Genomic DNA, 21,393 nt, shown 5'->3' with positions numbered 1-21,393 from the left:
CTGTTACTGTTTTCTGTTCAATACACAGAGGCAGGTGGGGACTGCTCGGGTTGAGTTTGTCTGCAGCATTTGTTTTATTTTTTTGGTACGCCTCTCTAAAACACTTTTGCATAATTGTTTTTGGCGAGTGAGATTCAGGCACATTTTTTTCAAAACATTTTGTGGGGTTTTTTTGTATTTGCTCGTTTCCCCCGCAAGTGAACACGAGCATATTTACTCATTGCGGTGCATTAAAGCTTATAGGGCTAAAAACAGATTTGTGGAACAATATAGTACCTGGTGTACACAGTCTTCCATTAACAGTTACTCTTACGTGAATGGAGCTGCACAGTCAGCCAAAGAAATGAGATGAAGTGTCCCCTTGTTAGTCCCACACATTTATTTACAAATTAAAGTCCTTACCTATCGCGAATGTAAGTGCTTCATGAGCTGAATAATTAAATGCACTGTGACTGTAAAAGTGTGTGTGTGTGTATATGTGTGTCTGACCGTGGAAAAGGGAGGGGAGAAAATATTTAGATTTACATTTTTGCCCGCTCGGTTAGCATATTGTTCCCCTCCAGCAGCAAGCTATTAATGAGACGAGCAGGTCATTCCCAGAGAAAGGATGCTCACCCTGCGACCACACATGAGTCGGACACGCGCGCCTTTTTGCCCTCTTCTGTGTCGAGCGCAGAGATACACTTCAACTTTGTCTTCCGTGCTTCTCTTTTTTTTTTCACTCGCTCGTGACCTCTGGGGAGCCCCAAAGTAAATCAGCTGCTCTCCGATTGATTTGACCTCGCGCTGACAGTTTGCTTCCATGCTCCAGCGGTGAGGAGCAGTAATGGCTTGCACTTTGGTCAACGACAAACCCGGCTCTCCACGTTCGCCCCCCCGTCTCCCTGAGTTTCCTTGCTCTTTGTGTTTACATGCCAGTCCCCCCCCTCCCCTCCCCTCCTTGTTCTGCAGCTGTGCAGATCGGATGGCTGATACGTTAATGGGACCTGTGCTGAGTAATGGGGCAGGATTGGAGTTTGACACACTGACCCCACCCATCGGCGCTGCTCGCCACCAGGAACTCCACAGGATGCTCTCTGGCAAAATGTCTCTGCCGCTTATTGGAATTTTTGTGATGAGTCCGAGCTTCGTGTTACAGAAGAACACGATCCGGGTCGGAACATCCTGATGCAGTCTGAAAACCTGACCGCATCGTCTTGAGCATCCACATCATTCTACTATCATTTCTTGTTGTAGCGACTCACTAGCACAGTCAGGATTCAGAGCAGTGCTTAAATGAGAACTATTTTGGCCCCCTTTTGTTTTCCCCGGGAATGAGACGCCCTCTCATTCAATATCATAAGAGAATGTGAAAAGGTGTAATGGATTCCTGTGTGAGCCGTCATTAGGTGTGTTTACAGTAGCTTTTTTTTTTTCTCTCTCGGTCTGACTGCATTACCGCAACCCGGCGTTGCTCCCCCCTCAAGCGTTCATAAATCACTGTTAACAGACAGCCCTGACATCCTGCTCATACATCACCACGCAGGCCTTCACTCCGCGGTAATTCAAACGCTGGATGTACAAACATCCCTGGCTGTGTCACGTCGGTTCAAAACACAGCTGAAACTCACACCCCTAACAGAGGACAACAGGCCCAACTTTTAGACGAGCGAGATGAAAGGGTCTTGGAGAAAGTGGAGAGCCTTCATGCCTCCGAACATTACGCTGCCCTTTCTTCTCTCATCTACCAGGAATTTCGGATTTGTCTGCGCGATCTTGCCAAGGCGAGGCTGCCGAAACGAGAGCGATTCAGACAACTGTGGAGCCATTAATTAGATGGTTGTTGAAAAGGACGGGGCCACAGAAAGATAATTATTATAAATAAAAACTTTCTCTGTGCGGAAAATCGAGTTATTTATGTGCTATTGAATACTGCAATCCCGTGCAATCGTCTCTGAATGGACTCCAGTGGCTCGCTTCCAGCGCGACTTTTTGTTCTGCGTAAACATTAGTCGACGCTCGAAAAGCCGGAATCGCAAAAAAAAAAAAAAGTATTAAAAATGTGGAATTGTAAAAAGAATTTGACAGCTTTGTGGCACTGAAGACACGAAAGATAAATTTGAGTATGAAGTCTTCGTTTACCCTCCTTCCCAATTACACCCAAACACTGTTTGGCAGCCATCTGGCCGACTGGAAATCAGAGAGTCGCTGCTTCTTTGCCAAGACTCCAGTTGTTGCCCAACTGTCACTTCACCTAGAGCGAAAGGACCTTTAAAGCTGCTTACTTCCACAGCCGTTATTGTGACAAAACAAATATCGCTGTGATGTGAGATCTAATTCCACATCACACTCATTTATAACCACATCTATATGCAGCGTCACGAGTGAGGTGCCTTGTCGAGGATGGATCATTTGAATGAGTTCGAGATGTGTCCAACAACACTTCTACCAGGTACACTCGGGGCGCAGTCCGTTAAGACCCAACATCAATATGGTTGATTATCGTCCGCCCGTGCTGCCATCCTGACGCAAACGGACAGGGAAGTCTCCTCATTGATCACTTACTAGCTGCTTTTAAACCATCAATACCCTTTAAAGCACCACTTAAGATGAGGAACATATGTCTCCCTGCTGTCTGGCTGAGTGCTACGGCTGTAACAAGCAGAGGGGAGGCAGGAGCTGTAATGGCTCGGAGACATGCGATACACTCGTGAAAACACACAAAAACCTAACGGACAATATACGATGTGGATACCGTTTAAAGGTATAGGTTCAGGCTCCGGCCTTAAAACAACACTCTCATGCCCTTGTGTGCAATGAAACTGTTGCCATTTCAGTGTAAGAGCTCGGGGGACAGAACCAGCTGCTCCCCCCCCCCCGGCCCCAAACGCGCATACTAGAGTGTGGCTGAAGCTAATGTAAGGTTTCGGCTGTTCGAGTTGGGCAATTAAGCGGGTATCTGTCAAACACTACACTCTTCTTCAGCATGAAATTCCCTGTTTGTGTCACTATCCTTCCACAAGCACAAACATGCTTAAAGAGGGAGCGTCACGCTAACAACCCCCGTAGATTTGGAAGATCCCGTCTTTATTCATCTGCCACAGACTGCCGAAGCCGCGTGTCAGTTTGAGTTGAACACTGTGGGGGAAGTTTGTGATCATGTTTGATGCTCCGTCTCCCAAGGATGTTTAATTTGTGCGTTATATGGTTACTCGCTGTCTTTCCCGTCTGTAGGTGCAGATAGAGATGATCCTTGAAGAGATTCCAGACTCCTTAAGTTATAATGAGCTAGGATATGACATAAACCAAGAATTACAGGCACTTTGTCTGATACCTCTCGATGGATGACATCATACATATGGCGCTATGACATACAGTATGAATGTGTAATTTTTGTTCACACCTTTTCCCATTCTCTGTTAGCAGGTCTGCGTTTGTATTAAACTTGATATATTCAGGTAACGACAACTGAGCCTCTTCGAGTTGATTCGTCCATTCATCAGAGTGGAGACTGAAAAGGCACATGGGTTTTTTCACATCAAACAAGGAACAAACCATCATAGAATGAATGTCCTGAGAACCAGGGACATCCGTACAAAAGTTGATACCAATCAGTCCGGTAGATGTTGAGATACTTTACTGGATAAGTGGAAAGAAAAGTAAGATTGGTCGGACTCATTTTCTGGGGACCATGAATGTCTGGCAACAGATCCAGTACCTGTTCAGATATCTCAGCATGGACCAAAGTGGTCCACCAGCTGACTGCCGGATTGACGACACGTGGCAAAAGTCTGACAGAAAGGTCCATGTTTGGTTTTTGAAAACATGCGACGAAATGATGTGCCAGTTTTGAATTTTTATTTGAAGCTGAGACTATTTGTTTGAGCGAGAAAATTAGTTTTGTCAAGAGCCACTCCGGGCTTGATTTGAAGAGAATCAAACACTGTTGCATGTAATTTAATCAGGCTCTAGGAAGCACTGCTTACTTTTTTCATTGTTTAAATGAAAATGATTGTCCTCTCTGTAAACTTTGGCAACATCACTGATAATAAGAATTCGAAAGAAAGGAAACTGCTGTAGTATGTTTTGCATGGTACTTCTTGCCAAGGATCACTGAAAAACCAACCGCTATCTGTCATGTGACACGTTGCTCCCTGAATTTCCTGGTGATTACGCTTGAATTCTCTGTTGATAAAACTCTGTTCTTTGCCAACAGAAACTGCCACTCTAGACCTCCATGAATAATTCTCACAAAGCTGTTATTGGACTGGATAATACTTGGTTGCACACAGAACATCTTGGTTGGCAAACACTGTGGATTCTAATTAAATAGCAGATGATCAGAATGAATGACAATGGTCTGTGGTCATTTAGCTGCATATTTATGCCTCAGTGTATCATAAAACATGTCCCGAGTACTAGAACTAATTAGCTGAGATTGCTAATGTCAGTCATAGCTGGTTACTGTCGGAATATGCTTGACTTTATTAACCCAGGGGCCACATTTCTCAATACAGGGAGAATGATGTGAGTACAATTTAATACCGTTGAGTGAGGCGCCATTAGGTGTATCAAATTAATACAGTGGTACATTAAAGGTCATATTGATTACATTTATATGTTGTGAATTAATAATTCCAGTGTTTGACAGGTCTAAAATGATTGTTTTGTTTTGTTTTCCGTGTTCGAAGTCTAGCCAGTTCCAGTCTCTAATGAGGTTTGTCTGCCAATAGCATAAAGCAAATGGTATCACGCTGTGTATTAGCAACACTAGGCTTTGTAGCGAACTTTACTTATGGCTGAACAGTGTAATTACATTGTTACGTGACCCAAAACTACCTTTACAATAAGCTCACATTGTGAAAGAAGCAACTGAAAAACTGTGGATTTTGTTTCTGAGCAACTCATGACTCATTTGATTATAATTTGAGCCATTTGTGCACTATTACATCTGTCGCTGTATACAGGTTTTAATGTAATGTTCCTGGCTACAGCAAACTAGCAACCCCCTGAGGGGGCAGATAATGCAATGCTAGGAGCATACAGAATGCCACATTTTGTTGCTCCGCGTTCACCCATTACAATTTTTTATAGATTAATAGCACAAATTAAAGCACAAATGTCAAGAGTGATGAACGTGATCGTACAGTAGTCTGTTGTAGAAGTCAATAATATCCACAGTTTGTTTAAATATCACATTTTACATTATTCATAAAGAGCTATAAAAAGACGATGTCTGTTAATGTGGTCACTCGAGGAGAACAAGTAATTATGATTCAAATGGTACTTTCTGTTCACGGCTCATAAACTGTCTTAGATTGTCTTACAACTGATGTTGAGCACAATGCATCAAAAACCAACAAATCAAATATTTGTCCTCATTTTCTCGATTGGGGGGGTGCACATTATTTTGAAGTTATATCATTACATTTTCTGCTACAAGTAGACTTTCTTTTAAATATCAGAGATTTGAAATGTCAAAGGATACAAAATAATACAGCACCCACGTCTTAATTTTGTTGGCAGAAGTGAAAGTAAACAGTGGATCTTTTTCTGACATTTGCCAGTGAAAGCGTGTGATGTTTTTTTTGTTCACGCTTTCACATATTCATGACGGATCCACTTATTAATTTATGCTCATCCACATGTGTGAACTCTTTGTCTTCTTGTACAAAGAGGGGAAAAACAGAAACTAAAGATGAAACAAAGAAATTTCTCAGTCAGCCCACTGCTCTAGTTTAAAGGCGCGCGTGTTCCACCCGGAGCCAAACTCCCACCTCCTCCCCTCGCTGTCCTTGACACACTTACCCAAGGTGGACACGCTGACCCCATCAGCTGGTGTTGTACACTTCCCATAGGGGGCCACAACACCCCGCACCCCTACAGCATCTATCTCCTTGTCCCATGTGCCTCTGTGTGGCCCCCTTCAAATGCCTTGGGCTGTCCCCCGGACAATTCTCTCTCAAGGAGTGATTAATGCCTGTTTACTTCAGAAAGGCCAAACCATTTCCCCGGATGGGAGGTGGGGATTGTAGAAAAGGAAAAAAAAAAGAATGAGAGGAAAAGAGGAAATGAAGGGGGAGAGGGATGAAACAGATGTACGGATGGTTCTGCCTTCGATGGCCCGCGAGCTGAGGTGAGCGAGAGATAATCAGAAGCTTTTATATAGTTAGCAAAGGCCATGTGGGATCCTCTGTGGATTTGAGTCGCAGCGCGCCCCGGAAAGAGAGTAAATGCTTTTTTTCTTCAAGGATGTACTCAGTGTTTATTAAACAATGAATCACAGACATCCCGTTACTGCCTTGTGGATATTGTTTTGCTGCTCCCCCGTTGAAATGCCACCAGCGGAGGCTGCTATTTAAGTGTTGACTTCTCTGAGTGACCGTAATCTAAAGGGCCTTAATGAGCCTCGGTTTCTCAATAAAACTGAACAATAACATCAGAACCGCACGTACAGAGGAACCAAAATAAGTGCATTCTTCTGCATGGGAACATTTGGCTCGGTGGGAAAGGGAGAAAACAGCTCATGACAAACAACTTCTTTATTTTCTCCAGGAATGAACTTTGCACCAGTGTTTCTCTGCTGGGATGCTATCTAGAATCAGTAAATCAGCTGTGCATATGTATGAGCGGGTGGCTTGTGTGTGACCTGCTTATGTTTGGCACTGCGTCTTATGCTGCGTTTGATGTTTGTGTGATAAATGAATGTGCCTGAAAGGGATTTATGAAGTGCCACTACTACTACTAGTACTACTACCGCTACTCAACCAGTATCCGTGAGATGTTTTTGCCATATTTCTGCCCAGGTTGGGATGTCTGCTTGGCTCAGGAAGGTCTGGACGGATACTAAACAGAGTGGAGCCTGAAGCTTTGATTCAGAGGCAGCCGGCACAGCCAAACCTGGGCAGTGAAGACGATACGAGATGTGTTGTTGGGGGGATATCTGGTCTGTGGCGCAGTGGGGCTCTCACCTTCCTCCAGGCTGAGTGTTCAAATGAGAAGTCTGCTCGATCAGTGGCTGGTGAACAGGGTCAAGGTCTGACTTGCGTCAGCAGGCACACTGGAGCAGCCCTGGTGGTCCGAGGAGCCGGAGCACGCCAATATAATCAAAGCTGGCGCTCTTAGTACAAGTACAAACAGCATTGATGAACCTTCTCCGGGCTTCTCCTGGTGGAGGCTCAACAGAAATTTAAAGTTATGTGGTTTTGGGGAAGAATTTCTAACTCTTAAATGTCTACAAAGTTAATGAGGTAATAATACAAACTCACTTGTATTTTGTCCATAACTTAGTACAGAAGCTGTTCTCGGGGGAAAATAAGGTCCCTAGAACACTGTTTGAGGCTAGAAAGGTGGCAGGGTCCGCCACATATAGACAAAAACAGGAAACAGTGGAAATGAAATTGCGTTGTTCTTTAAGGTCAGTTTGTTTATCCAGTTTATTCAGAGAGTTCATTAAGCTCATTCAAAAAAGTACCCCTTTAATCTCAAGTGAAACTTCTCAACATTCAGGTATATGGATTGTATTTAATTTACTTTTTTTTTTTCCCAGATTCATTCTTCCACTATAAGATATACCCCATGTAAAATATTAAAAACCCCATTGCACTGTGGAAAAAATATGAATAAATGAAACATTCCCCATGTTGACATGTGCACTGGTTGCGTAAAGTTCATTAATTTCACAAGGGCAGCGGAGAGATTCTTTGAAACCGAGAAATTAATTTTGAGTCTGTGTGACACAAACAAAAATGTACATGAGAAGAAAAAAACACATTACATAATTGCGCACAAACATCTTGTGCACTGCTTGTGTAGCTGTCATGTAGAAACACACTCCCGGCGGCGGCGGTGTCTTTGGCGTTGTGTGTTTTACAGGGTGACTCACGGCCGTGATGGACAGGCAAATCGATATTTTGACTTTGGCCACTGGTTTTCCCCTTTACAGGAGGAGCAACGGTAATGGAAGAGGACTGTAAATAAGTGGAAGGTTCTTGACAAATGAATCCATTAACATTTGCCTGTGTCGCCTGGCGAGCAGATTTGCTGTTTTATGGAGCAGGAAAAAAGAGCTAGTAAATCTGAGGGCGCTGTGAGGGTGAGGAGCTGAGAGCAGGCTGGGGAACACATCTCCCATGATGCAGCACTTTATCTCCCTCCCAAATGGCATCTTTATCTGCCTAAATTAAGTTTTGATTCCTTGCCACATACGGAGCCGCAAATCACTTTTAATACTGATATCAAGAGCAGCAGTAAAGTGTGCCCAAAGCGATGGAAAGCAGCTTTATTGTGTGGCACACACTGCAGACACCACCATTCACTGTGTCTCCGTGGCTCATAGTTGTAAAAAAAGAAAAAGAAAAAGAAGAAGAAAGCCCAGCCCCAAACCAATGCTTTGTGTGCAAATCATATTGTGCCATTTGTCACCATTCACATTCCTCCCTATCCTGCAGCTCTGCTCTGAGTTACTTCGGCTCTCTACCTGTAACTCTGGACGAGGGAGGAAGGGGCACCCCTAAAGGTGACTTAATTTATAGCTGTGATTAATTTCCAATTCCATTTTCGCTCAGTGATGTTTATCTTTAAAATTAGAAAGAAGCTGAGGCCTGTTTGTGTGTATGTGCGCGTGGCGGCGGGGAAGAGGGAGAGGGCTGGCTGGGGCCGGGTGCGACACATACAAACGGCATTACACTGCCTCTGCATTATCATCAGTCTGCCTGCATATCTCCCTCTGTTTGTTTGTCTGCCTATCAATCAGTCAGACTGTCTGTCGCTCGGTCTAATTGATCAGCAGCCTGGGCGGGAGAGGCTGAGGTCTTGCGAGCGCTCAGCGGGAATACGGATTGTCTGACACATGAGAAGCGTATCCCTCCCTCGGCAAAAGATGAAGAGTATATGTGTTTACAAGACAACAGACCTGGAGTCTACAGCCATGTTAGCTGCTGTGTGAGGCTCCACCACACTGAGCTCTGTGATAAATTCTGCGAAGCTAACACGCTCGCTCAGGCACGTGCATTCCAAGCAGGTTTACAATCTGGTCAAATTCCTGCTCACCAGAGTCACCTCTAATTGCCGTGGACTGTGGCTGCCCGTTAGCTGGTTAGCTCAGTTAGCCGTGCAGCTAGCTGTCCAGAGTGGGAGCCCAGGAGCAAGAGTGTTTACTGACAGTGTTTACTAGTGTCAAGCGCGGGAGCTTCGGAGAGGGAATGTCGGGAAAACGTGATATTTTTGTCTCTATGACCGCTTAAAATAATGTGTCGTCGAGACTAAACGGCCTGAAATGACCAGTGAAAAGCAACAGAATGCACTGCGATCCCATCTGGAATGTTATCCATACACAATTCACGTCAAATCAAATCAAAGTCAAATATATGTGAACACACACACACACAAACACACACATCTTACAGCCACTGATAACATAAAATCCACTAATTTACCTGTTCTCGGAAAAGATGCAGAATGGGACACAGAATATCGTGCTTTATCCCACAAAATATAATTCAGTTGGCTGAACTTTCTGTGCTTCCCTTTTTGGAGGCAATAAAGATGGAACGCACAGACTCTGTCTCCATTTTAGCAAACAGTTAAGTGACTCAGCCAGAGAGTCACGCGTAAATAAAGCATAAAGCATGCAGATAAAGTTCAAGGGTTCAGTTGCTCTTAAACTGAAAGCCAAAATGGGGAAGACGCGCAACTCGAGTGACTTTTTAGCTCGCCGTGGTTGTTCGCTCCAGACACACCACTTCCAGCATCTCAGACATTGGCTGCCCTCCTGGGGTCGTCCTGCACTACAGTGTCAAGTTTCCTGCGAGACTAAAACATCCATCCAGCAGCAGTCCTGTGGGCAAAAAAAAAAAAAAAAACCCTCTCTATTTGCTGAAAGGGCTGTGTTAACAATCTGGGGGGCATTTACGCCTCAGTATTTCTGTGATATCCAGGCTTTTCACTCCTTGGCGCACACGCCATATCCCTTCTCAAATGCTTACACAGGTCAGCTGTGAGTGTTTTAGGTCACTTGAATGTTTTCCCTTTGTCCATAAAAAGAGACACAGACATATCACCTCTTTTCTTTGATTCTTCCTGTGCAGAAAATGTTTTTTTTCGCCTCCTGACTAGATACAGTAATTGCCATGTATCACACACTTTTCTATGATATTGCGGCAGTAAATAGGAAATATAAATACAACTTTAAACCTTGACCCGAAAGCAAACAAGAGAGTTAGAAGTAGTGAACTGTTGAACTATAATTTAAGGTGCAAGATTATAACATAATAATAGTTCAAAACATTTTCAAACTTAACAAGACAGAATATCAAGAAAAACATTTTTGACATTATGTCAAAGCCATCTTTGTGTTGTTCTGACAAGATATCTACTGAAGCTAGCATGCTAACTAGCTAGCCCCAGGCCAGAAAACCTCTTCCTGGATAAACCTGCGCTGCTAGCTGCACAGCTAACTGAGCTAACACACTAACGGCAGCTTAAGTCATGGAGTCAGTTCGCAGTCTGGTGGTATATTAAAGTCTGTTTGCACCGTTTGAATTTCAAATCATAATTTAATTCTTTTCTTATGTTTTAAAGGTCCAGCTTGTCAGAAAATTGATTTCTGAGTCTCATTCCCAACTTATCAGCTACTGACGCTTTGGGATTGCAGGTAAGACCAGTCGCCAAACCGAAGCATCAGTTTTCAATCAGTAAAAGTAATTGAAAGAGTACATAACGGGGCCCATAATTAACCTGAAATGAGTTCAAACATGATACCCTTTAAAGATACCTCCACCGTGTTTCTTCTTCCCTCAGCAGTTCACAACAAAATGAGACACAATGGAAGATAAATGATAATCCAAGCAGACTGAGACCTCAGGATGTCGGGGAGAGAATGGCAAAACTTGCTCACGTTAACGGGCCACGAATAAATGACGGCTGAGTACAACAGCAGCGTGCAGAAGGACATTTCACAAAGCACACATCATTTAACCTTGAATTGGATGGGCTGCAGCAGCAGAGGGCTACGCCACTTTCCACTCCAGTCAGCAAAGAACAAGAAAATGAGGCTGTGCGAGCCCATCACCAGGACCGCATGACTGAGGATCGGAAAAACAAAGCGCGACCGCAGAAATTCTGGTGTTTGATGTGACATGCTGGTGTCAGTGTCGGGATGTGGCCTTCATGGTCACAGTGCACCATTCGAATGGATGCACGCGGCGAGATAAGATGCCATTTCACATGCGCACATTGCTACAAGATTGTTTTAGGGACATGACAGCGACCTCAGTTTTTCCTCACGGCGCTCGCGCACTCTTCATATCTCGACCAAACAGAGCACCTTTGGGATGATGTGGAATGTGTTGATAGCAGAATGAATGCATCACGATGGAGTCGGCGTGGACCGAACCTCCCCAAGGGAGTGTTTACGGCACCTTGTTGAATCTGCACTTTGACGAAATGGCAAAATGAGCAGCCCATTAAACTAAATACTGTGCATTATGTGGCCTATACAATATATAGCATGCTTTTGGCAGCCCAAACTACAGCTATCGCTTCCATCCTAGTCAAGAATAAAAGCAATTTCCTGCATATCCTCTCTGAAATTGAAATGCCAGCCAGCTGACAGCTGCCCATTGACATCACTGTACTTTTTATATATTTATATATATATATATATATATAAAGGAGAAGCAGTGATGGAGAGGAGGAGAATAGCATGCTTCTTAAATTAGATTCATATTTTAAAAGTTATCACATTTCATTTTGCTGCAGAGATAGTGTCAAGCTCACATTTCACATTAATCACAAAGTATCGGGGGCATTGCCTCGACATCTGTCATGCATATGTAATTACTCATCAGCCTTTTATCGGAATCACTGGGACAAGTTTCCCCCTGCAAAGCAAAAAGAAAAAAAAAAAAAAGAGAAAAAAAAAATCATGCGCGTGTGTGTTTAACAGGATGTCTGTTGGGCTGAGATCATTATTGATCAGGTTTTGTGACACGCTATTACTGCTGCTAAATAACAATTAGAGTGGCAGAAACAGGGGAGAGCGGGGCCCAGTCAGATAAATTATGTCTTCCTGTTGCACTGCCTGTGCTAAATTAATGAGGATTTATGTTCTCAAAACACACAGAGACCAGGAAACGGAAGCACCTGTTTGAAACACACAGGGGTGGAGCGTAGGTGCATTTACTCCGGCACTGCGCTTAAGATTAATTCTGAGTATTTTCATTTGCTGCTGCTTTACACTTCAGCTCTACTGTATTTCAGCGGGAAGTGTTGCACTTGTTCACTCCTCTACATTTATGAAATTATCCTGACTTTGTTTTGTGACCCTTTATTATAAAGGACTGTCCGGCTGGGGCTTCTGGTCATGTTTGAGATGTCTGTGAGGTCAGAAACTTGCACTCAGAATAATCAGTTTTTATAGTATGAAGGAAGAGATGTCGAATTAAGCATCACTTCCACCCGAATCTGTTAGTCTAGGGAAATATTTAACTAAAAGTTTACCTTAGTTTCAGAGTCCGACTTTTACAGTGACAGTCGGGGGAGGGGCCATCTGTTACGCTCACAAATGTTTGCTTCATTCATCCATCCATCAACACTCCAGAGATCCTGAACCTGATGTTTTAAGTGTGCTAAACTAAAGCTTAACAGCTACTAACATTCACATGATTGAGTGGAGCGGTGTGAGGCAGCTAGATGAGACGGTCAGCTAGCATCAAGGTTAAGAAAAATGGCATTGTCGTGGTTAGGGGAGTCTGAAATTATGTCAGAAGATTCCTCCAGGCCCGGACATGTGAAATAAAGATTATAATATCTAAGATTACAACTAAGAAGGATCTATAAATGTTTTGACCCACCCAACCTCTGCTTCTGCTTCTTTCGGGGAGGTGAAAGCCTTAATTAGGGGGGTCAACCCTCCCCAGTCACCCCCGTATTTCAAACCCCGCTCAGCATGTTGCTCTCAGTGTTTCCACCTCTGACTAAAGATCCTTGAAAATAAGGCAAATTAGTCGGATGATGTATAAAAAACAAACCAACAGTTGTTTTTACATTATTTTTTTTCCACATTTAGGTGGGCTACTGGAGCCTTCGAGGAACAGACTGAGGGAACTTTTTAGTGGCTTGAAAAGTGAACTAAAAATGTGTTACGCTGCTAATCTAGATGTTTCAAAGCACAATGGACAAAAACAAACTGGCTTGCAGTTTGGAGATTTTTTTAAAAAACTGTGCTTAAATCAAAACGCCTCAAGTAATCGACCAATCAGAAATGTTCAGCACAGCAAGGTCCCCCCCCCCCCCCCCCAAACCTTCCAGGAACTTAATTTACAGCCATGTCTGAGATGCACCTCTGGTCCCTGCAGTGGAAACACAACTTCATTTAACACTTTAAATAGAGTTCTATCGGCTTTATCCACGAGATGACATAATAAATTCTAATGATTCAGAATGTAGTAATGTCATAAATAATAATCACATTTTTTACATTGTGATATCAGCACTCTACTTGCATGTCCTCTAACACTAACAATACAACAACCCTGCATTAAACGCTAGTATTTAAAACATGATTTTATCTTAATGAATGCATTACCTTGCATGTTTTAGTCTGTGCTCAAATAGTTTCAGAAATGTTTTTTTTTCCCCCTCCATTAATGCACAATAGAGAAACGAAACACACTGTGAAAAGACTTGTATTCCTAAGCCTCGCGGGTCTTCGCAGATACACAGACTTCCGTGGCCGTCGTGTTCAGTGAACCCGGGCGCCTCCATTAATCATGTGTGCGATAGACGCCATCCGTTCCTCGCCGCTGTCCGGGCCAGGTTTTGATGCAGCGCCGCCACTTTGCAGGCGCACTTGGATTGGCTGAAGGAGCAGGTAGCCCGCAGAGACGGCTCCTTCCCCCGGTTCAGTCCCGGCAGTGGAGCGCGAGGCGCGGTGCACACACTGCTTCTCACACACACACATAACGCACACTCGCACACACACACACACACACACTCCGCCTTTTGCACGCGTGAGAGGTGCGACCGAGCGAGAGCAGAGGGACTCACCGGAGAGGAGAGGACAGGACTTTGAGGGGTTTTTTTTGTGTGTGTGTGTGTGGGGGGTTTCGGGGGGACTAACCGGAGCATGAATTTGCCATCAAGGAGACATCGATCCACATCTGTAGAGAGAGCAAGTGAAGCTTTCGGAGGAGAAGCGAGCGGAGGCAGCTTTTAATGCAACATCCCCGCTGACGGAGGGCGATGCAGCCGCCTCTTGTTCCATAAACTGTCACACTTGTTTTGTATGACTGCGAAGGGGGAAAAAAAAGCGCAGCGACGGTGGATTTATTTCTCTGCCCCTTTTTGCGCTCGGAGTTTGTTTTTTCTTTCTTTTTTTTTTTTCTCGAAGGGGTTGAAATTTCTTGCCCGCGGCGCGCAACAACACCGGTGCGTGTTTGAGCGCAAATCTCCCAGAGACTCGGGGACTCGCCTCAGAGCGGAGTTTTGACTCCTCGTCATGGGGTACGGCGCACAGACCGACCGAGACGGAGGAAGACCTCCGAGAAGATCGCCTCCCGAGATGATGATGATGATGATGTTGTCCTGGCTTTTGCTTTTTCTGCTGCTGGTGGATATCGGAGTGGCGCAAGGTAAAGTTAAACCAAAACAAAACCCGCATTCTGTGACCCGTGAGCTTTGCTTTAAAAGTTCGGGAAAGTTCGGCAGCAGGGTTGTGCTGGACGTCGGGGGAAGCGCCCGAATTTCGTTCCCTCACACACTTAGTGGGGAAAATGCAATTTACGCGTATTTAAGAGATTAAAACACAAATTCAGCCTCTGGCCTGAGGTGGAGGATGCAGGCCCGCAGTCAGAAGCTCCCAATTGAATATGAAGATAAACAAACCACCATGGCTGCTCTGGGGGAGAAAAAAAAATATCACTACACAATCACTTCAGTTTCATTCAGCAGAGAACATATTGCCTGTTTCTCTTGTGCAGACACAGCAACAGATCCACCATCACATCTGCTCTCTCCAAGAAAAGGAAAACCAGAAAAAAAAAAACTGCTGCTGTGTTCCAGCAGAGCTTCTGAGAGACCACCAAGAAATGAAATCAAGCCCATATTTGAGCTTCTGTTTCACATCTCCACAGATGGATCCTCAAAATAGCTCAAATAAGACCTTAATAATCTCCACAAACTGATTTAACAAGTTCTGAATCACAGGAGGTGAGATATAAAATGCAACCCATAATTTATCCTTTGCTAAATTCTCGCCCGTGCCAAGTCTGATCTTGACATCCTCACAGTGTGAGAACCTTGGAGAGAATTTGAACCCCCCTGAAAAAATACATGTAAAATAATGTCTGTTCATGTGTTAATTCAAAAGTAAGACATCCGCTCTTTGATAGGAGCTCACCTTCTGATGGTGACTGATGAATCCAGTGCAGCTATTAAGCCTCTTAAACAGCCCTGACCTTTGTTCTCTACCAGGGCCGCCTTTATTAATCTGCATGTCGGCGAAGTTTTGGGAGGGCGAGTCTCATTTCCAGCAGGAACACCTCGCACATAATCACTTTTTTAATTTCTCGCCGTATTTAACTTCAATCATCCTGCTTCCAGTATTTTCAACCTTCAGTGCGTCTTCAGCCTTTTTTTTTTCCTTCCTCCCCCTTCCTTCTTCCCAGAGCAGCCGCTGAATGATGTTTTCTGTAAACCGTAGTATCTGTCAGTTTAAGGGGAGCACTGAGATAATGCCACAACACCTGAAGCCATTTGCTTAATCTGCTCTCTCCCGAGTGGGATTGTCTGTCAAACAAAGGGAGCTCGGAGGAGCCCGTCTGTGTGAGGGGTGAATGTTCAGTATGTGTTTGTGCATGCATGTCAGAAGCCATGAAGTGTGTGTGTGTGTGTGTGTGTGTGTGTGTGCCTCAGGAATTAAGGTAGGTGGTCTGCCTGTGCTCTTCCTGGAATGAACTATGACTGATGAGATGAGGGGGAATGAGCAGATTTATTTTTTTTTTCTAGCTTTGCCACAAATTTAACCAAACATATATATATATATATATTCACCCCCGAAATTTGAAGGCTTTCCTCGTCACGCAAGAGCAGCACAGGCTTAATTTGGAGGTCCGAGCACATATCCCAGACAGGGATGAGGGTCTGCGAGCAACCTTATCTGGCTGTTCCAGACCTTCATCTCTCTCCTACATAGTTAATGAGCAGAAGAGGGAGAGGAAGAATGAAAAACAGCACAGGTCCGGTTGCTGAAGGGCAGGGTGAGATGACATAATACCCATTCCAAAACCCCCAGAGAGCCGCGTGTCATTGCCGAGATGGGAAACGCGAACAAGGTCCTTCTCTGTCCATTAAGAAGTCGATACACCAGGAGAACATTGTTTGAGACTAATTAATGGGCCCTGCTATTTTTGGGGCACTGATGAGCTCCACACATTTCCAAATCGCTGGAGAGTCACTTCCTCGGCGCAAAGCTACTGGTGATCAAAGTGGCTCACTTACCCCCTCGCGCAAACGCCGGCCCCCTCTCTCCTGCTTATTTTTGTTGTGGAGTCATTAGAACGTATCTTCTGCCCGTCGCGTACATACATTTCATGCGGCAGCTGCAGTTTATTATTATTATTATTAATTTATTTTTTACTTTCTGCCTTTGCCCTTTGAGAGGACCCCGCTCTCGTCCCGTCTTGCGGGCCCAAAGCGGGTGCTGGGAAATGAGAGTGCTCATTAACCCGCTGAACTCCCGACAAAGGAGACAGGTTGAGACAGATATAAGCCGGGAGCTGCCAGAGAGGTAGCCGAGAGCCTGTGTGACAGTAGCTGTGATTGGAAACCCTCGGTGCGAGAACAGATGTACTTCTGGTTCTTTTCCAGCACAGCGGCGGAGCTGTGCGGCATGCGCAAGTGTCTCTGTCTGCCGCGTGTTGTTGTTTTTTAAAAAAAAAAAAAAAAGTTGATGGAGGATGTCAAGTTGTTATGGGGATATATGGAGAACTTCCTCTTGATAATATGAAAAAAGTAAAAAAAGAAGAAACAAAATAGTGGGAGTGTTGGTAAAATTTGCTTGGATGTGCGGATCTGAACGGGCTGACCAGCAAGAGAAGCTCTACTCTTTCTTTATCGATTCCAAATATTGATGCAGCGCTATGGAGTTTCAGAAAGAATTTTACAAGTCAGAAAGCTAGCGTTTGCATCATTATTAAGACGATAATCCAAACCCAGACAGATATATTTCAACGTCTATTTGATATATCTCCATAAGTGAATGAAGTAGATGTCCTCAGAGTGTCATAAAGTCCCCAGAACTCTGCTTGGAACTTGGAAGGAGATTACATAAACAAAATTAAGTCATTAGTAAAGTCTGATTGAAAGCAGTTGTGAAGACGGGGAGATGGGTTTAAGGAGGAGTTGACACCTCAGAGTGTCTCTTTGGTATTAAAAAAAAAAAAAAACATTCAAAAGCTTTGGGTTCCAAATATTTGATGATTATTTGATGAAGTGTTTTCTTTGTTGATTTTCTTGACAAAAGTGTAATGTAGCTCAAGCCTGACACTGACGTGCTGTGCCTGTGCGTCAGGCAGTGGACGGGTGGGACATGGAGTCCAGCCCAGGGTGCCGGCCTTCCTGGGATTAGTTCAGTTTTTCCACAGAGCTGCTCCTGTGTCTCCCTCTTCTTCTCTCACTCTCAGCTCATGTTCCCGTCTCTGCCGTTTCTCCGCTTTTTCTGACGATGTGTCTTCTGAGGATTGTTTTTCTTGAGCAAAAAGTTAAAAGATCTTTTGTTACATATATATATAGTTTCTAAATTATTGTGACTCACAGCTAGAGGCTGATATTATTCTGCTGAGACACGGATCTGAGCTCCCCGCTTTAGGAACGTAGGTAAAAGGGAATGTTATTTCTACGCTTATTGTTGTGACAAGCTTCCCTGTGGCCTGACAACTGGCTCCTTGGGGGGCACTAACATTACAACCATCGCGGTCATTCTATAAACGGGGCCTGTATGCACAATGAGGGCATTGTGCGCGGAGAGCGGTACTTACACATTACCTCCTATCAGAGCCGTGTGCCAGCGCCCCTGAGCAGGCACAGTGACACAGTTACAGTGAGGCAATTTCATGTAATTGAGGGAAATTAAGATTCAGTAACACACTCCCCTAGGCGCAGGTGGAGGGAGAGGGCAGAGTAAACAGTGTGTACAGTGTGGTCTGACGGTGCCGAGAGGGGTCAGAGGTGCATGCTGGTTGCTAGCTGAGCCGCAGACGGAGCGTGGCAGCGAGCGATAATTACTGTGAAAAGTGGCTGCTGAGTTTTTGCTCCTCCGCTCCACTTGATGTTATATACCATTGTTATGAAGGCAGGAAAATAAACACGGAGTTATTTCGGGGCGCTTGGGACAGTTCTGCAGTCATCTGGCGGGCGGCTTCTTTTGCTGTGTGGATGCAGGCGAGCGCTGTGACCGCCATTGTAGCCAGGATTAGAAAAAAAAAGTGATATCCAGGAGTCATAATTCCACTGGGACTGGGCGATATATATTGATTCGCTATGGTTATCATGATAGGGGTCTGTATTTTGTCTTAGATTTTTGATATCGTCTTGTCAGTGTTGTCTTTCCCTGGTTTCAAGGCTCATTTGTGCTCAACATAGGACGCAGACATTTAGTCCGTACTTGCTAGATCCAAAGAAAACGGGGCAGTACCAACGGAAATCATTGGGGGTGCTGTAGCCAGTAGTTTAGCAATAGGATCGTAGGGCACAATGAAGAATCGGTGATGCCAAAAAAACACTTAATGAAATGATCACAACCTCCTTGCCACGTTTGTAACAGTCAGTGGCTCTTGACTCTGAGCTGTCTTCTTGTGAATGTGTTGCTTAAGATCTCTGCCAACATAAAGTATGCGTGGAAGCATGTGGGCCTTTACAGTTGCATCGTTTGAGGAGAAAGTAGCTATTTTTGTACGTAAAGGGCGGCATAAACAAGCCTTTCAAGGCAGCAGCACAGTAAAATGATGTACTTCTGCTGAATTTACTAGACTGTGCTGCTTAATAAAAAATCTGATTTCAAACTAAAGTTATATATGCCATAAGATATAAAAGGCCATTTTACCCTACCTTAATTCCATTCTGGTGCATCCCCTTGCACCAGAAATGTTTGACAAGTCACCAAAAAAGCCTTCAAACTCAACTCCACTAAATCCTTTCACTAATTTATCTCCCTTCCTAATGGTCTGAACTGAACCCAAACTGTGAGGACATAAATCTGGTGGAGAAATTCTAAATTTCTAAAATTATACCTGAGGCTTATTTAAAACATTTAGCCCCAAACAAGTCAAATTTAAACACAGTGAGCCTAATCAGCCTTTAAAAGCCACAGTGTTTAATTTGTTCAAAGTAAAACGATGTGAACTCTTCCTCAGGTTGTTAGAAACAGACCAAAGTCCTGGGAAAAAATGCAGAGAGCGTAACCACAGTATCAACAACACTGCTGATGTTTAGCAGCCTCGCAGCCAAGCAATTTGAGTGTTGATTCTGCATATTTATGCTCTCTGACCAGCATAATGGAAGGACGCCTCTACCAGTAAAGCAAACCCAAAAGCCCCCCCCTTTTTTTCCCTAGCCAGATTTTCCATTGTGAGGTTTCCCTGATATTTGTATTTGTTGCACTCGTATTGTGAAGCAATTTGTAACTAGATTTTCGCAAAAATAAAGTTGACTTTCCTAGGGGGGTGGGGGTGGGTGGGGGCGAGGGGGTGGTGAATGACTCCAGATTCCTGTCATCTCCATCATCTCAGGAAAAGAGTCAGGAAAAGACTGTGCAGTGGTTAAGAGTGAGAAGAGGGTGATCGCAAGGACACGAAAGAGCCAAACGGGACAGAAAAATGAGTTGTGTGGAGTGGAGAGGAGAGGAGAGGGAGCTGGAGGGTGGAAGTGGAGAGAGAGAGAAAGCGAGATATGGAGCGAGGACAGGGACGGACAGGGGAGGAGAGGAGAGTGTGTCATTAATCACCCTGTGTGACACTCTCAACTACAGGGGAGCTTCACAGTGCAACATTCACTTCTATTAGCAGTCCATTAGCAGAGCTCGGCACAAGTAGCAGCACTTGACAGGCAGGCCTGTGCCAGAATGGCTGACCTGTGTCTCGACACAATGTACACTGCACCACCTAGATAGTGTGTGCGTTCGGCTTAGAGTATTTTTTTTTTTTGTCGGAGTCGGGTGAGTCAAAGTGCACCCCGGGGCATAAATTACCGTGACACATTGTGGCAAGTTTTTGCTTTTTAGGGCTTTGGACGGCAAATGAAAATAATTGTGTAAAAGGCCCCGCTTACAATTACGCCGCTGGATGAGATGAGGCATAATGATTGTAAAGATGATGATGATGGCAGCGGTGGTGACCTGATTCCCCACCTGTGATAGCCCCCTCTGCCAGAAAATGGCCCTTCAAAGTTGAGATGGCTGATGCATTAGAGGTACAGTCGTGTCTCATTCAAAGGCTTGTTGGCCTCTTTACTAGCCAAGAGCCCTGTGATTACAGGATCTCATCCAAGGGGGGAAGGGGGAGTGGACCACTGTCCCTGCTCTTGATCTACAGTTCATTTCTGATTAGAGATCAGAGCCGACAGTCAGAAAAAAAACGGGGTGTGTGGTGGGGGGGATTTGAGGGAGTCGGGGGTGGGAGGGCAGAGAGGAGGACAGAGCCAAAGGGGGGGGAGAGCGAAGTGATTACGAGAGTTAAGTGGCCCTTCTCATGCAGCAGGGCTGACAGAGCACATCATGAGTGAGTATAAGTACACACTCCACTCCTGCCCTTTAATTTGGCATCATGGCCTCCCCCCCTCCGGTGCTCAACCGCTAATGTCCTTCTGCATTTTTGTGTTCTCCCAACAGGAAATCAGTCAAGGACGTGTCATTATAAACGCAGGTAAAATGGGACTAACTAAAAGGCAGTCGGTGGAAGGAACTTTAATTTTGGAAAGTTATCGCATTATTTTTGTGTAGTGACGGAACCCGTATGTTGTGTACGGACAGGTATGAAATAAAAAAAGTAAAACAAAACAGAATAGAGACTTTGGAGAGGGAGATGCATTCATACAGGACACCAGGGGTCATATGATAATTTGATAGCGAAAGTGATGTACATCATATACTCTGGCCTTCACGGTCAACAAATCTTATCTCTGCTGAACACGTACGGGAATTTTTTACAGTGGTGTGTCGGACAGCACCACCAACCGTCATCAGAACACCAAGAGAGAAACCAAACTATCTCACAGAAGACTGCTGTTTCGTCCCCCCCCGTCGGAGTTCAGACATGTGGAGAACCTTTGACAAGAAGCAAGTGAAGCAGATTCTTAAGTGTTTTTTCTATACATTCGTCACCTGGCTGTTAGTTGGGTGATGATCCTCAGCACTTAATT

At 44.5% G+C, this 21,393-nt stretch overlaps 1 protein-coding gene across 3 annotated transcripts in view; it reads left to right on the top strand.

Annotated features, from left to right (window-relative positions):
• The first annotated feature begins 13,624 nt into the window (after nucleotides 1–13,624).
• Nucleotides 13,625–21,393, top strand: part of unc5c (unc-5 netrin receptor C) — a 127,082-nt gene continuing 119,313 nt past the window's right edge. For 2 of the 3 annotated variants that reach the window (XM_037117954.1, XM_037117953.1), the window contains exon 1: nucleotides 13,625–14,612. In XM_037117954.1, the coding sequence (XP_036973849.1) occupies nucleotides 14,480–14,612 (133 nt within the window). In that variant the 5' untranslated portion in view covers nucleotides 13,625–14,479. The remainder of the gene's footprint in view (nucleotides 14,613–21,393) is intronic. The other variant, XM_037117956.1, reaches the window with a different exon arrangement.

Source organism: Acanthopagrus latus, chromosome 12 (assembly GCF_904848185.1).
Source record: "Acanthopagrus latus isolate v.2019 chromosome 12, fAcaLat1.1, whole genome shotgun sequence".
NCBI classification, from domain to species: Eukaryota; Metazoa; Chordata; class Actinopteri; order Spariformes; family Sparidae; genus Acanthopagrus; species Acanthopagrus latus.
Note: the sequence above shows the minus strand (reverse complement) of the source record. Positions and strands in the feature narration are given on the sequence as shown.